The sequence below is a fragment of the Carassius gibelio genome, chromosome A7 (genome assembly GCF_023724105.1).
Source record: "Carassius gibelio isolate Cgi1373 ecotype wild population from Czech Republic chromosome A7, carGib1.2-hapl.c, whole genome shotgun sequence".
NCBI classification, from domain to species: Eukaryota; Metazoa; Chordata; class Actinopteri; order Cypriniformes; family Cyprinidae; genus Carassius; species Carassius gibelio.
In genome coordinates, this window is record NC_068377.1 from 25,090,013 (window position 1) to 25,107,303 (window position 17,291).

General features: G+C 39.6%; 1 protein-coding gene across 1 annotated transcript in view; it reads right to left on the reverse strand.

The window, feature by feature from the left end:
* Nucleotides 1-1,049: 1,049 nt before the first annotated feature.
* Nucleotides 1,050-17,291, reverse strand: part of LOC128016938 (leucine-rich repeat-containing G-protein coupled receptor 4-like) — a 49,359-nt gene continuing 33,117 nt past the window's right edge. Inside the window, exons 6-19 of the mRNA XM_052601901.1 lie at nt 13,435-13,650; nt 11,114-11,185; nt 9,760-9,828; nt 8,873-8,944; nt 8,696-8,767; nt 8,217-8,285; nt 7,917-7,988; nt 7,224-7,289; nt 7,027-7,098; nt 6,335-6,406; nt 5,955-6,080; nt 5,565-5,662; nt 5,354-5,410; nt 1,050-4,646 (exon numbers count right to left, since the gene is read on the reverse strand). Of these exons, the coding sequence (XP_052457861.1) occupies nt 3,274-4,646; nt 5,354-5,410; nt 5,565-5,662; nt 5,955-6,080; nt 6,335-6,406; nt 7,027-7,098; nt 7,224-7,289; nt 7,917-7,988; nt 8,217-8,285; nt 8,696-8,767; nt 8,873-8,944; nt 9,760-9,828; nt 11,114-11,185; nt 13,435-13,650 (2,506 nt within the window). The 3' untranslated portion in view covers nt 1,050-3,273. The remainder of the gene's footprint in view (nt 4,647-5,353; nt 5,411-5,564; nt 5,663-5,954; nt 6,081-6,334; nt 6,407-7,026; nt 7,099-7,223; nt 7,290-7,916; nt 7,989-8,216; nt 8,286-8,695; nt 8,768-8,872; nt 8,945-9,759; nt 9,829-11,113; nt 11,186-13,434; nt 13,651-17,291) is intronic.

The following is a 17,291-nucleotide window of genomic DNA, read 5'->3' on the forward strand; positions in this document are numbered from 1 at the left end:
TCATAAATATACGCTGAATCTGACCGTTAGCCATGGTTTGTTTTGGATTATGTTTTCGTGATTCTTTAGCTCCGCCCACACGTCACGCTTCCAGCTGCTCGTGTTTTTCCGAAAAAAATCGGCACAGACTATTTTTCTCTTATAAATATAATAAAACTAAAGACTTTTTGGAGATATGAAGGATGCAGTACTACTCTATAGGTACTCAAGATTAACAGGAGATTGACTGAAAATGAGCATTCACCCCCCCCCCCCCCCCATTAATTAAGTGTGCTTTCACACTTGGTTCACTTGCTCGGTCCGAACCCGAGTTTGTTTGCTCCCCCCTCCCCCTGCCCCTGCTGGACTGTGTCCATATTATAATATTTGAGTCCGAACCGCGGTTCGCTTGCGTCATCAAGCCAGCAGCTGTTTACCCCATTGCTTGATAACGACAGCACAGGAGAAGGCGGCAAATGCAAAACATTACTCTGTGCACTTTTATGTATTACGTTTTTGAACTATTCGTTTTGTTCATAAAGCTTCAGTACATAACGGCACTTGCGTCTGTCCTACGAATTTACTGAAAATGCTCTAAAGAACGTTGAAGGCGAACATAAATGAGATGTACAGCTCTCTGCTTGCAGCTCGTCAGTCACACTCATCAGGAAAGTGAGAGAAACACACACACAAACACACATTTTCATCAAATAATTTGTCATTAAAAGCGGTTCACTTCTGCAATTTGGTACGATTGCATTCACATAAGCAGTGAACCGTACCAGAGTTCACATGAAGTGTACCCCAGACCACCGTTTTTAAGCGGACTCTGGTACGGTTTACTGGTGCGCATCCGAGTACGGAAGACAGCATTCACATCATCCAAACAAACCGAATTCTGACGTCAATCGACACCGGGTGAGCACCAAAAGTGCTAGTGTGAAAGCACCCTAAATGAACCGTGCCAGGACCTTTCAGCTCCGATGGAATGAAAAGCAAATGTAACCCGTCAACCAGAAGAGGACTAAACTATCTGAGGGAAACTTAATAACAAATGACAAACACTCCCGTAGTTTAAAGCGAATCAGTTTAGTTTGGTTTAAAAAATGTCTGTATACAGTACAGTATTTCATTTTCTCCCAGTACATACTAACGCGTGACTCATTCAGTGAGAACGTACAACTAGACGTATTTACAGCGCCAAGCAATCATTCCAACAAAACAAACATGAAAACGTAACAAACATGTACTACTCACTACTGGCAGCCGCTACGGTTCAAGAGGTAGCTTCCACAGTTAGACAACACATCCCATTTTTGATTAGGTGTGTCCTACAAAAATAATTTACAACAAACTGTCATCCCTAAACGTCACACACACACACACACACACAATTTGGAATTCTGTCAGTTCTATTAGCTAAGACCTGCAAGGCTTGTCAGTTGATGCCAGAGCTTATATGACAATATGGCATCCACTCTGCAAACATATTAGAAGACCAAAGGATGGTGTTGACACTTGGTATCTAAGGCAAACAAACCCACATTTCCTTTCACTTAAATTCCTGAACATACATGGACAAAGGTGTACAAATGAAATCATGATGATATATTCCTGAACACAAAGACACACTGGTCCCCTTGTCCATCTCACATAACATAGCTCAATGGCAACTTGAACATCAATATATCATACAGATATACTCAAATGTTACTGTATGGATGTAAAGTGCAGAGAGAGAGAAGAAAAAAAGGGTTTTCATAAGGACAGTTTTAAATGTTAAAGACCTTTGTACAAAGAATGGTAGTGTTTGTGTAGGGATGCACAGCATTCAAGATTTTGAAAATGTATTAAATTAGGACTGAACAATATTGGATACTTGTGCATGCTATTCTATCTATTTTTACATTTAGATTACTTTTGCCACCATCTAATTTTCACTTGCAGTTTATCTAAAAAAAACAACAACAAAACACTAATAATTAAGTAACATTGTTATATGCAATCTTTAGCAAATCTTAGTGTTGTATTATAATGTTTGATCCTTAAATTCTGTTGAAGAGTGTTTTGGTATTTTCATTTATTTAGTCAATTGTACAAACATTAATATCAGCCATTTATAGTTTATCAACCATAACTTAATCATCATCATCCTACATTTGTTAGAATATTAATACCGTCGCATCCCCTTTTTTGTGTTACATATAGTAAGATGTATAGTCAGATTATTTGGACAGGATTATAATAATTTGAAAACCCTTTTTTACTCTACCCAGTGTACAAAATACATATCGAAATGATCTAGTGACATTCTTGTCAGGAATAAAACAAGTGTAGTTTGCCATTCATTCATCCAAGCATTTCCATGTCTTACAATAAATTATTAGAAACTTACTAGTGATTAAGGAAGCGTTCTGGTCAAGACATCCAAATGTCATTTTAGAAGATAAATTAAAGACAATTTCTTTTAATAAACAGTTGGTAAAGTACTGGCATAACTGGATCACTCAGCTGAACGGAGGGCATTGTGGAAAAGATTATGATTTTTAGTATCACCTGTAGAATCAACAAGGAAGGAATGAATGCTTTTCAGAAATAACAGCCACCATAAACTTTGAGGAAACACAAGACAGTGTGAACATAAAACTTGTACATTACATTCTCATCGGCGTACTGGAACTCCAGTTTAAGGAGAAACTTTGCTACATAGAACGGGATCGCCCGCCACAGTCAGGATTTATGAGAGAAAAACAATCAACATCACTAAAAACAGTGGCACATACATCCCTGCTTTAAATCAAAAGGACAAACATTTGGAAGAATAAAAGTGAAAATATATATTTTTCTTTTCTAAAAATGCCCCGAGAAACTGAACCGTTCTACTTTCTTGCTAACTTAAAAGGCAGGCACTGGGAGATAAGATCAATGGTGTCCATCAACTGTCAATCAGCCCTGGGTGCTAATGCAACCGAATTTGGGGGACATGAAACAGAAAACAAGACGTGTTGTATGTTGACAACATTTGGCTCAGTGAGTCTTTCTGTATTGTCAGCTTCCCTTTTCATGAATTCAGATTACATTCACTCTCTCTCTCTCTCTCTCTCTCTCTCTCCCACACACACACACACACACAAGTGTGAAAAGAGAGAAAGTGCTTCTGGTCTGTTTGTGTTTCCAAGGCTCTGCAGCCATGTGTCCAGCCCCTCCCTGTCCTCTGTCCTTGAGGAGCAGGGACACTCCACACCCTGGAGGGCTGTGTGAGGAAGTGAGTGTGTGATGCTCCGGGCTGTGAGCTCAGTCTGTCATGTGGGGGATGTTATAAGAGTAGTGCACTAGAGGGAGGCCACGGCTCTGACAGAAACAGGCTCGGCCGCACGCCTGCACCTGCTCCGAACTGTCCGACACAAATGAGTCGCCCTCGTCTCCATATTCCGACTGAGCGGAAAGCGTCCCGTTGTCTGGCCAGTACCCCTCTGAGCTCAAGCACTCCGGTGCGTTCGCCATCAAAGCCGGGCAGCTGTGGGACTTAACTAAATGTCTGCAGGCTGAGGAAGAGGAGGAAGCAGAAGAAGAAGATGTGCTGATGTGGAGAGCGGCGTCACAGTGTTCGCACATTCCCTGATTGTCGCCGTGGAGCTTTGTGTACATGCCACAGTCGCTAGACAGGCCTTCAACATTATCAGATACTGCTGAACCCCCTGCTACGGTCCCTTTAGTAACAGCTTTACCAACCAGCCCGCCACAACCTCCAGCCCTCCCCTGTCCTCTAAGGCGAAGCCAGTCGTATCTGAAGGAGGGACTGAAGCAGACGTAGAGCACGGGGTTCAAGCAGGCAGAGAGAGGAAAGAATATGAGCGTCACAGATTTGGCCATCTCTGGTCCGCCTACTGCATTACTGGTCCCGGCCAGCAGGGGAGCGAAAGAGAAAGCCGCCACCGGACAGAAGAAGATGCAGTTGGTGAAGATCAGCCAGGCGATGTGCCTGACAGATCCAGCCTGCTCAGGGTCAGCCAGCTGGGCACGGCCCAACCTGCAGTATAACCGCGTATAGACCACCACACTCAGCAGGTACGCTAATGTGTTCATTAGCACCAGGGCCACTGTGAACCCCAGGCCTGGTCCGGGACCTCCAGAGAAGGGCAAGCAGAGAGGAGAGCCCATGGCTGATCCGTGATACAGACTGAGGCAGGCCGCTGCAACAGATACCAATCCCAACAAGAGTGCTGTGATACCAAATCTCCTTCGTCTTTCCCTCCTTTGGCCACTGGATCTCAGAGCTCCTGCCTTCCCCATTAGAGCCCTCACAGCCAAGCAACGCTCCACCGCAGCTAATGCCAGCAGCAGGACGGCCCACTCGGAGGAAAACACAGCGAGGAAACCCACAACCTGACACCCAGCGCCTGTTTCCCACCACACACCATACTCGGCAAATGAGCCCCAGGTGACCGCGTCCAGGAGTGTCAGTGCTGCCACGTAGACCCCTGTCAGCAAGTTAGCAGAGGCCAGGAGTGCCACCAGGAGGCGGGCCGGGGAGTGAGGGGAAGTGCGTGGGGAGAAGGTGGCTGCAAGGACCAGGCAGTTGAAGAGGAGCGCCACCAGGCAGATAAACCACACGGTCAATCGAATCATCCAGCTTCCCAACAAGTGTTCACAAGGTTTAAATGCCCCTGAAAGACAAAAACATACAGAGAGAGACACATCAATCCAAAGTATGAGAGGTGCAAAAGAGACTAAATCACAATGCTAAAAAAAAAAAAAACACGTCAAAAGGTTTTGGGCATGGTTGATATTTTGGAAAGAAGTCTCTTATATGCTCCCCAAGGCTGAATTTATTTCATAAATCAACACGGGAAAACAGTAATATTGGGAAATAATATTACAATGTAAAATATATTTTAAAAAGTAATTTATTCCTGTGATGCAAAGCTGAATTTTCAGCATTATAACTCCAGTCTTCTGTCACATGATCCTTCAGAAATCATTCTAATATGCTGATTTGGTGCTTAAAAACCTTTCTTATTAATATAACATATCAGATGTTTGAAAATAGTCTTTGATGAATAGGAAGTTCATAAGAACATTTACAATAATCATTAAATTATTCATGTTTTTAAAGATTTTTGTGACCGTTAGATGATGGCAAATGTAATCAAAATGCTTAAATAATGGAAATTAGAATTTAAACATCCAGTATCAAGAATAAACCCCTGTATATCCAATATTGTTTCATACCAATTTATAAAACAAAGAATAATGCATGCATGTACATCTCTATTACACAGTATAGATGGGTTATGTGGCACTAATCTGTATCTCATAACATTCACTGGCTGTAGCAAAAGAAGAGAAATATAGGGTTTTATTTTGTATTTACCAGGTGAAGGTGAGCAGTGCATGACCAGAGGAATCGTTTCCATCTCCTCCTCACCACCTAACATGTATATTTATATGAATGTCAGTTACGAGAATCATAGTACCACACATAAATATGGCCAGACCACTTCATTCAGTCAAATGCGGCCACAAACACCAAGCAGCAAGCTGCTTAGCTTAACTGCATTAAAGTGCACACCAAAAAGTCATACCAAATGCACTTTTCCGCTCGTCATCCTGCGCTGGGTTAACTGCACTGTCACAAGCCACAAAAGCACAACACTGGTAGGCATAGGGAACCGTTATGGACCTGTGGGGACAAAGAGAGAGAGAAAGTGAGTGAGCAAGAGAGAGAGAGAGAGAGAGAGAGAGACAAACTCCTTGGGAAGACCCAAAGAGTTACTGAATTATCTGGGTTTTGATCAAAGAAAGGCTCAAGGTCTCTCTGATTTCTTGAGAACACTGTGAGTGTGATTACGGAGTCCAGGTGAAGGTAGGGATGTCACGTCATTATTCATATAAACTGAACTGGGACACAGGAGCAACCTTAATGACCCGTAATCAGTCACGGCTCCTGAGCAGGGGCTGTGAAGAGCTCTTACCGGAGTTTAGGCAGACTCTTAGACATCAGACCGTTCCTCAGCTCCATGTTTCCGGTCAGTTTAAGCTGGTTCAGTGCACTCAGTCCTGTAGTAGGAACACTAGCTAGGGAGTTCAGACTGAGATCCCTAATGACATGACGGAAAAAAAGACAATTATATTCATGTACACACACACACACACACACACACAAGAAATGCCTTCATTGTTTAATCAGAGATGCCCTGGTTGAGAAACTGCATCACAGTACTTTTGATATCTCTAAACAGCAATGTATGATCAATTAAATCAAGATTATATTTTCAATTCCCCGGCAGTTTTTCCACTGAAATGCTATGAATGTGAATAACTATGAGAGAAGACTCTATGACAGAACACTCACAGGTTGGTGAGAGCGCTGAGAGAAAGGAAAGCATCTCTGTGGATGAACTTGATCTGGTTTCTGCTCAGGTCTCTATAGAGCGATAAGAAAACAAACAGATAAACAAGCTAAACATATACAGATAACTCTGGGTAAAGATTCAGAATTCAGGGCAAGCCTTGTGCAATTCACTATGAGAAGTTCAGTCAGAGTGTGATTACCGAACTGCTGTTGTTCATTTCATTAAAAAAGTCATAAGTTGGTCATTTTACCTTAATTTTATCATTGCCTTGAAGCCCTCTTAACCATGGTCAAAAATACAGTAATCTATGGCCTCTTGTAACTTATTGCTTTTATAAAACAGTGACAAAAGCAATACACATGACAGTTCAAAGAATTGAGGTCATTAAGGGTTTTATTTTATTAATACTTGTATTCAGCAAGGACACATTTATCAAACAAGATGGTAAAGAAATTTATAATGTGACAAAATATTTATATTTAAAATAAATGCTTTCTATTCCTCAATATCCTGAAAAATACTGACAAAATGTTCAAATTTTTATGTGAAATTTTTTTTTTAAGCAACATAACTTTTCAACAGTGATAAAAAGAGGAAATGTTTCTATCGGCCAACAAATTAGCATTATTTCAGAATCTTATTGATTAATTTCATCATGCATGGCTCATTTATGGTAATTGTGATTACTTACAACACTCGAAGGCTGGTCATGCCCTGGAAAGTTCCTCTGTCTATCTGCTGGATTTGGTTATGCTGTAGACTTCTGCAGAACACAGAATTAAAAACAACAACAACATCAGTGCCACTGCATACACATAATGAATTAAAATGTCAAGAACTCAAAGTTGTCTAAACAGTAGGAAAATGTAACATGATAACAAAACTTACATGTCCTGCAGTCTAACACAGCCCTGAAAGGACGCCAGGACTTCAATCTCATTATAGGAAAGATCTCTGTCAGAACACACACACACACACACACACCATTGTTGAGACAGGAATTGAACTGTTTTGATGAAGTTTAGACAGGAACTAAAGGATCTGTCATGTGTTCCAGCCTCTGGCTTGCTCTCCTCCGGGAGGTCATTAGACATCACTTTAAAACGTCCCCCTGCAGCTGTGCCTCTGACAGGCCACTGCGCACAAGCCTTGACTGACGCACACTGTGCTTGTGTGCGATGGAGTGTGTCTGTGTGTATTTGAAGCTGAGATGGAAAGGACAGTGTACGGTTATGACTGACATGCCGAGCATATGTTAGTCTCTTGAATGACAGCACTGGCTCGAAGGCTTTTCTGTGACCGTGTGCGAGTGTTCTGAGTGTGTGACTGATAATTAATTACAGAGCGCTTCAGGCTGTTACTGGCACATCATTGGGCACTCATGGACATTTGACTGACATGTGTTACAAACTATTATGAGTAATATATCACTGCTTAAAAACATGCTAATGTGTATGATGACACATTAGTGTGTGGTTACAATGTGGTATTTAGTGTTATTATCCTTGTGTGTGTCTCTGATGTATTATGCTGTTGTGTCAGCAATATAAGAGTGGGACTGAATTATAAACTGTGACTTACAGTGTGCGTAGCACCGTCAGATCCTCACACAGGTCTGCTGGGATGCTTCTGATTTTAGTTCCTGTTAAAGTCCTGGGCAACACAAGAGACGTGAAATGTGACGTGTGTTTTTGCTTAATTTACACTTGATTTCAAACTTTAATATACAGCTGCCCTTTATTTTTTGTCGCTTATTATCATTTCAGGGCGTGCTGTGTGACGTTTCAGTGTTTGGAAACTTCTAAATGAATGGTTCGCTGTTGATTTTATAGTAACTGACGCTGTTCTTTTGTATGTTTATGCTGTGTAAAATAAACTCACAGGCTTTCTAGATTTATTGTTCCAGTCAGGCTGGGGAAATCTTGCATCATACTGGCACCACGCAGCATCCTGAAGTATATAACAAATGAAAGGAAATGAAAACAACGTGTTCATTAATTCAACATGAAAAGAAAAGCTTAGCAGAAACTTTCCATATAATGAAAGTAAATAGGAATGCTGTCAAGCTCTGAATGAAAGAAAAAACACTTGTAAAAATGTAAAAATACAATATACAAAAAAAAAAAAAAAAAACTTCATGGAATTAAATTAAATCCTACTGGTCTGGAACAACAACACTGTGATTTTGGTGCAACTTATTGCTATAAGGTGGAATACACAGAAATGAACATATAAAACCAAGTAAACACAGTAATAGGCAATAGAGCATTTAACTGACAGGTGTCAGTATGAGTGACTGACATGTTCAATGTGAGTGTAATTCGGTTCCAGATCAATGACTGAATAATGGCTCTGCTTACAAAGAGTGCAAGTCTGACAGGTTCTGGAAAGCAGTGGTTCCCACGAAGGAGAGCGGGTTGTCAAAAAGATGGCTGCAGACACAGATATAATGGATGTTTATAGCCAACAAAATGAATAAATGAATCACAGTATTTGTGTGTGTGTTTTTCATGACAGTGGGATCAGCGTTTGCTTACATTGTGCGTAGCAGGGAATTTCTTTGGAAAGCTCCCTCAGGGATGGATGCAATGTTGTTGCTATGAAATCCACTGGCAAACAGGGAAATATTAAAATCATTATGAAATCAGTGAGATGAGCACTCTGAGATATTCTCCCTCAGGATTTCTGCTACATTACTGATCACAACTCAAAATTATGAAGCAGTTCTAATTCTCGCCGCTAGATGGCAGCTGGGCACAAGTGATGATTTTTTTTAAAGCTCTCTGGATTTCAAAAGACAGTGCTGAAGATAGGGCTGCACAATAAATAACATGAGATATTTAATGCACATCATGTCAGTAAATTTGGTTCTATAATCAGTGGTAAATCTACATCACACGGAGCAGCATTAACTACACAGAGCCGTTGTTCACTGACAAGCTGCGCAAAACATGCGCAAAATATGAACGTGGTTTTGCACAGCTCGTCACTGAACAAAGGATTTGTGTAGGTAATGCTGCTCCATGTGAAAGTGCGCAGGTGATGGAGATTTACCACTGATTACAGAACCGGCTTTACTGACAAGAAGCACATTAAATATTGCATGCAATTTATCATGCATCCCTATCTGAAGCGGCTAACAGACTTGTAGTCTTCCATTCTTTTAAAAGGAATAACTTTTTAGAATGAATTTAAAATGCTGGAAAAAGAACCTGAAAATTCACACCAATTTTATTTCCTTTCCTCTCTGAAATAGATCAGGTTCAGCAATCCGAAATTTCAAACAATGATATTATAACACCAACCTCCTCATCAAAAGCCAACCCCAAAGCAAGTGTCTGAGAGGAACTATTGGAATGACTGTAACTGAGTGTTGGAGTGTGTGGGTGTGTGTGTGTGTGTGTGTGTGTGTGAAGATACTCACAGTTCTTTCAGCTTGGGCAGCGTCTGAATGGCCTCTGGGAAGGTCTTCAGATTATTGAAGTTTAGATCCCTAAAAGGACAGAAGGCAGATGAAAGTTATTCACATTAGAATAAAACCACCCTTGTGTGAATTTAACACTTGAGTGAAACTACTATCACTATAGCATACATCTTATTGTACTTTATACTGTATATTTAATAAAGCATTATAATATAAGGTCCATCTCTTTTGGCAATCTATATTTAAATAAGAACAAGAGAATCACAACTGAAGATAATTTTTTTCTAAGGAACAACCTTAGAAAAGGAGAAAAAAGAAAATCTGTTGAGAGAAATCGACTGCGCTGTTTACAGAAAGAAGCTAGTCGGGACAGCCAGTCTGCTGATTTCTTCAGTGTGTTATTGTTTGTCTCAGCTGCCACACGATACACAGCCTGGCATGATACTTCCTCTCTACCCACTAATGCCCCTGTCCCATGTCCCGCTCTCCTCTCCAGGGGCACAGGACGTTGGCGTGTCCTCATCCTGTCCTAATTATGGTCAGAATAAGTAAATAAAGCAGAATCAGCGATGGCTATCTGCTTTCCCCTTCCCCTTGCCTCTTCCTCCCTGATGCGGTGGATGCTTGCTAAATGAACTGTGGTCAGTTGAGAGAGAGAGAACGGGGGCAATAAGGAAAAGACTCCTTTGTCCTTTATCGGTATACTGTAAATCCTGATTAAATCAATTCAAGCGTAGCAGTAATGACTCCAATCACATCAAAATACATAGAGAAAACACATCTTAACTTTTATAAGTCAACTAGTGCGTTTTACTCTCTACAATAACTTTCAGAATAACAACTGGCAAATACTGAGTGTCAGAGAGAGACTCAGCTATGTTACGTGAGAGACAATGCTCAATGCTCACAGAATCAAAACCTTTGCACGTCCATGTCTATTTTGTGTAAAACATGCTTTTTATTCATGATGAAAAGCATGCGATAACATTTCAGGCTCAAGGTTAGGGATCTCTGTTCAATGATTACATGTATTTCAAGTCTACTACACTCACTGTACGCTGTTATTCAAAATAAATGTCAACTAAAGCATCCTTACAGAAAGCTCCCAACATTCTCTGCAACTCTTGAATTTTGCAGAAGAGGGCGCTAGAGCAGCAGATAAATATCCTACCAAACGCTATACATGTATAACTGTACTTGTACTCACATACAATCTCTTATAAAATGATGTAGAGTGATGCTACTGAAGACAGACCCACTGCAGCAGATGTAAATGTAGCGTTACATGCGGTTACAATCTCTTTAATGACAGGAAGTGTGGCTACATACTGTATGTAGGTGAAGGGGAACTCACAATGTCTCTAAGTTGTCCAGCCCATGAAAGCAGTTTTTTCCAATCTCCTGGATCCGATTGTTGTGAAGGTGCCTGCACAACACGGACAAACAAGATTTTAGAAGCTATACTTAGAGATTCATTACACACAATCATTTTAAAGGAACACTCCACTTTAAAAAAAAAAAAAAAAAAAGGCTCATTTTCCAACTCTCCTAGAGTTTTACCCTTTTCGTGTACTAAGACCGAAGGGAAATTAAAAGTTGCGATTTTCTAGGCCGATATGTCTAGGAACTATACTCTCAAACCAGGGTAATAATCAAGGGGTTTGAAAGTCATGGCAACATACAAGACAAAGTACCTCACGCGCAAAACGCTTAACGTAATGTGTAACTAATATAAATCAAGCAAGCTTGTAAGCATAGGCCACAAATTGAACAAACAGAGAGCAGAATGATGTCATTAGAAATCAAGTATGTCTACGAAGTACATGCTTGTAATTAATATAATGTTAAACATTAAATGTTAATGCCTGTATAGCTGATTTACACGAGCTGATAAGCAAAGCACACCGAATAGATGAAATAGAGCTTGTCGAGAGCAAATATACGTTTATCACAGACACAAATGTTTTAGTTTGGTCATATGTCAGAAGCAAGTAAAAAAATGCACGAGTTAATAAAGCTACTTGACGGTAAGGAGAGAGCGAGCACTTCTATTTCATGATCTTAATTGCTGTTCGCTCACGCATTTATTTATAATGAGTTGTTCTCTGCATTATTACAGGAAAAATTCTTGTAATTACAGTACTGAGCCACTGCAACGGAGCAGCTGTAATGCACTATTAAATTAAAGATGAAATACCATAGAGCGATAAAATGACCAGTGAAAGTAACAAAAGCTAAAATACATTTTAACTGGTATAATTAGGTGTGAAAATAACTGAAGGAAATCTGTTTGCTAAATGAAGCCATCTAACATGATTTTTTTATTTTTGTTTTAGTTTTAGGTTGCTGTATCCAGAATTTAAAAAAAAAGTAAAAAATTACAAATGCTATGAAAATAGAAGTATCGTATCAGCAAGTACAAAAAATAAAAGTATCGTATCGGACTTGTTCTGGAAAAAGTGGTATCAGTGCATCCCTAATAAGCATACTGAATATAATCTGAGATGTAAAACAAGTTTCTGCATGTTTTATGCAGGTAAATATAAGACTCTTTATGACCAAGTGAAGAAAATTTAAGCAATAGATTGAATGGAACACAACCACATATAATAAACTGATGAGAATACAAGAAATCTTCATTACTTTTTGATTAAAGGTTTATTTACTCAAGAAGCAAAATGACATAAAACAAGTCTTGTTTTATGAGAAACATTAAAATGAAGTGAGTTAATGATTAAAACAAGAACAAATATCTGCCAGTGTTTAATTCAAAGGGAAACATTCATATCCCACTGATGTCTGCTCTTTAAGTATAAACTCAATTTCTCAGAAAACAAGATATCAGATGTTCAATTTGCATCTCAAGTTAATGTATATAGGTTTAAGGATGTTAAGATATTTGTGTTGGAAAACAAAATGTTGAATGTTGGCACTTAATGCCTTGACTTTATAAATGTAAGACTTTCTGCTCCGATTAAAGACCTTTTTAGGCCATAATTTGTGGAAGGGCGAATTAAGACTTTAAGACCAGCAGAAACCCTGTAAAAGAATACATCTCATCTATGCGGAATTACGTTTCTCAATTTATAACTGTTCAGATGACAAGGGATGTCCATTTTGCTTGTGAATTTTTCCAGTCTTTAAAAAGATGCACTTGTCAGCAGAACACCGACACAAACATAATCTGTCCCTGGAAGTCTCTGAACAGATAACTCTTCACCGCACAGGTCTGTGTGTTTGTTCAGTCTACTTAACGGATTAATTGGCCTCCACTCCTAAGACAAATATTTTCCAGCAGCTGGAATGTAATTGGTAAATCAGACCCACATAAGAAGCTTCCAGAAGTTAGGCATGGAGCGAGAGAGGGGGGAGGGGGGAGGGGGTGTCTATAGCCTCTGTTTGACTTTGCAAGACACAAGGGTCCATTTTGCTTTTCCCTGTTTGCTCTCTCTAAAATCTCCCTTCCACGCCACTGTTTACTTGCATGGGCAAGTGTATGTGTATGAGTGTTTTACTGGCCACATAGGACTACAGTTAGTGTAGCGCATTGATGGATTTAACTGACGTGTGTTACAGGGCAACAAGGGAAGGTACATTTATCAGTGTTAAAAGCTGGATCTAGTGTGTTCCTCTAGTGTGTGAGTCCAAAATTGTAAAGTATTGCAAAGTACTCACAATACAACCAGGCTGGAGAGGTTGGCAAAGGCATCGTCGGGGATGTGTGTGATCCTGTTGAGGGCCAACGTCAGAGCCTGCAGGTTAGTCTGGTGCCGTAGGGGCCCAATGGGAACCTCGGTCAGGCTGTTGTCATCCAACCAGAGGTGCCTGAGCTGCTGCAGACCCTCGAAACTGTCCTCAGGCACGGACGTGATGTGGTTAGCATCCAACCGCCTGCATAGATCATGTAAGAAGTTCATTAAACTTGATGTGGATAGAGCAAAGATGAGTCGAAACAGACGCTTCTACAAATACGCCACCGGGTGAGCGTGCATATTGGGAATAACAGTGTGCTATCAAGTAGGTGCTAAAACATCAGTTAGCACTCAGTTTCTGAACACTGTGCTGTTAAAGATACACAAGACATTTCCATGATCTCACTGCACTGGCCTCCCTTTTCACACAGTCCAGGTGGGAACCTCAAAACTGGCCCCACTAAGGGGCCCTTTCAATAGGTTTATGAGAAAAGAGGACCACACCTTTCCGGCCTGAGGGTTAAAAGATTGACTCAGAATGGATATACTTATCAACAAGTGTGAGTTGCACATGACCTCAGAAGACTATGAATAAAGCGCACGAGTCACATGCTGGATAATGTTCTATTTCTATTTTCTAATCTAAATTAGGGCACTGAGATTTGGAATGGGAGCCAATCACAGGGAGGAAGGTTTGATGGGTAATACTTGTGGGGTGGTGACTTCCTGTTTATGAATGGCTGACACTGACTAAGCTGTATTCTCCCTCCCTTGAAGATTGTACAATTACAAACACAAAAGACTAGAGCATGCGTAGGTGTAGGTCTCAGTTAGAACAAGAACTACGATTTATGACCTTGCCATTAAGTATGGGAATACAGACACAAACAGACACACACTCACACACACATGCTCTATCACCAGATTTAGTTAAGCTGTCTAATGCCTACCTAGATTTCCAAATTCAAACAGAACCTCAGAAATGACTGAACTGACCTCACGACAGCAATTACTTAACCACACTGACCAATTTTCAAAGGCTGTATCTGTGTCCATCTAATAATATGATATCACAAGTCTACTCGTTTGGTGGTGTGTCTGATGAATTTGGTATAAATTACTTCAAATGTATCATCATGCAATAAATAAAAAAAAACTAAGCCCAAACCTTTGTACCAGGTTATGTTGAAAAACGCAATATAATAGTAGAAGTCGAACAGTCATCATGTCTTCAACTTTGACATTAACACCAAGGATAAATGTGTAACTAACTCTCGGGTAAAATATAGTTTCTTTGAACAAATGTAGAGATGATCATTCAATATTTGCAAAATAAATTATTCATGTGTTCTATAACCTGATCCAGCACTTACATTATTTGAGATTGCTGGCTGGCTTCTGGGAAATGGAACGAACAACTCTCCATTCACTAACCTAGTATAATCCCAATTACATTTACCACAACACCAGTTTACCATAATCTTAAAAAGAAAGGAGGTCTGTATATCACAGACAGTCCAGAAACATGATGCCTTAAAATGTTCTTATGTTTATGAATTCCTCTGTGTACTGGAAATATATTACATAGGTCTTGTAGATCTACCAAATGAAAATATAAACAACTCATAATTGTTCACAATAGCCTTGCCTGGAATAGTGCATACAGTGTCCTTTAAGCTTAGTCTCACTTGTTAAATAAACTTTTCGTGTTCTCTCAGGCCATTCTGAGAAAGTAGAAATAAAGATTGCAAGATTTGTGAATGAACACTTCATGCATGTACTGTTCTCTTTTTGTGTCTCAGTGCAAGTCTTTAGGGAAACTTTTTAGCACTGCGAGGCATTTGTGAACTAGAGTGAGAGATCATCTAAACTGACGTGTGCTTTGGATATGAACTCTGGCTCACTTTTGGCTTTGGCACGTTTAAGAATGTTTAATTCTCTGCTCTACACAGACATGGAGCTCACACAAAAGGCATAATGTGGGGTCAGTGAGTGGAAAGTAAACTGAAATCAGTGAATGAATGACACAATTTGGCATTTACAAACCCTTATAGTTCTATCCCAAAATGGATGGTTAATTTGTGACTTGAACTGAATCACAATTCAGGATTGGACTCTTATCTATGGAGATACGGATCTGTCAGCTGCAGCTGAAGACTGTGCATGCTGCTTGTTTTGAACGTACAGATCTGGGCATGTCCATATCAGCCACTGCCAAACCTGAGCATGCACACACTGACAAACACATATAGTACAAGACTCACTGAGATTCAAAAGGGTTGGGTGGCATAGACGAGAGAGACAGAGAGGATATTAATTTAAGATGCATATCTACAAGGAAACATCTGGCCACAGGAGCTGTTGTAACATAATACAATTATTACTTTGTAAGCATTTTCAGATCATAGCTTCAACACTCAAGAAGGATGAAGGATAATTGTTCATGATAATGAACTGCTCTTTGGTCTGTTAACTAGGAAGCACAGAATTGACTTTTGAGGTTAGAAAGCACAGATCTTCACCGGATCACTGCAAACTGTGGCATAGACGGGCACTTGGAATTATAGATGGATGCAAGATTATAATTGTGGTTTTGGAAACTGTTTGAGTGAGAGCGGCAGTCATACTTCCAGAGTATATCCAAGCATCAACTGTTCTAACTAGAGACGCAAAGAATGTTGGCCAGCTGAAATGTTTTTACGTTATTAAAAAGAAAGAAGGAAAAAGAAACATTCCTTTCAAATTTAAATTCAATAACAATGATTGACATGGAGGAAAAAGCAGTGTGCAAAAGAAACGATCAAGGTTTAATGAGATTAAATATAAACACGGAATAAATAGGATGTATATTTATAGGCAAGAGGCTGAGTTGTTATACTATTGTTCAAAAGCTTGGGGTCATAATATTTTGAAGTGACACTAAAGACATTTATAATGTTCATATATATAAATGCTGTTTAAACATTCGATTTATAAATAAATAAATAAAAATCCTATAAAAAATGTATCATGATTTAAACAAAAATAGGGTCTTCAACACTAATAATAATACGATTAAATGTAACTGATGCTGAAATTTCAGCATTGTCATCACAGGAATAAATTAAAATAAATTAAATAATTAATGAAACAAAATTATTTTCATATTTTGGAATATGATTGTATTTACTGTATTTTTTTATCAAATACATACAGTTTTGGTAAGCATGAGACTTCTTTCAAAAAAAAGTAAAAAACAACAAATTATATATAAATAAATGTTTTTTTTGGTTTACATTTTCAGCTTTCACAAAAAAAAAAAAAAAAAAATGAATTAGTCGAGCTATCAAACAGAATTGATAGCTGTAAAGGTTGAAGTAAAAGATTTATTTGGGGTGTTTTCTACAGGCTAAGTCTCAGCCTTGATTCCCACAGCAATGTTACTGTAATTAGGAGGTGTGTTTTTTTTTTTTTGGTAGCCTGATTAGTGCAGCTGAAGAACCTGTGCAGAAAGCTTGCAGGGTGAGCACATTCCTGGAGGACTGTCCCCTTCCCTCTCTCTCATGTGTCTCTCGTCTTTGGCATCTGCTCTGACTATACTCCTGCTCTTTCTCTCATCATCCATGCTGAGGTGCAGAAGGCATGTTGATTGACAGGTCATTCTCTAAGGCCTTATCCAAAAGCAGGTGGACTGTGCCAAAATGCATTACTTCAGTACAACAGGGAAAAAGAGAGGAAAAACACGCAATGTGAGGGGGTGAGATAGAGAGAGACGAAGAGATCGGGAGAGGTGATAATGGCTGAGAGCTGATTTTTTAAACACATTGTCCCACAGCAGAAACAGAAGCTGGACTAAATCTA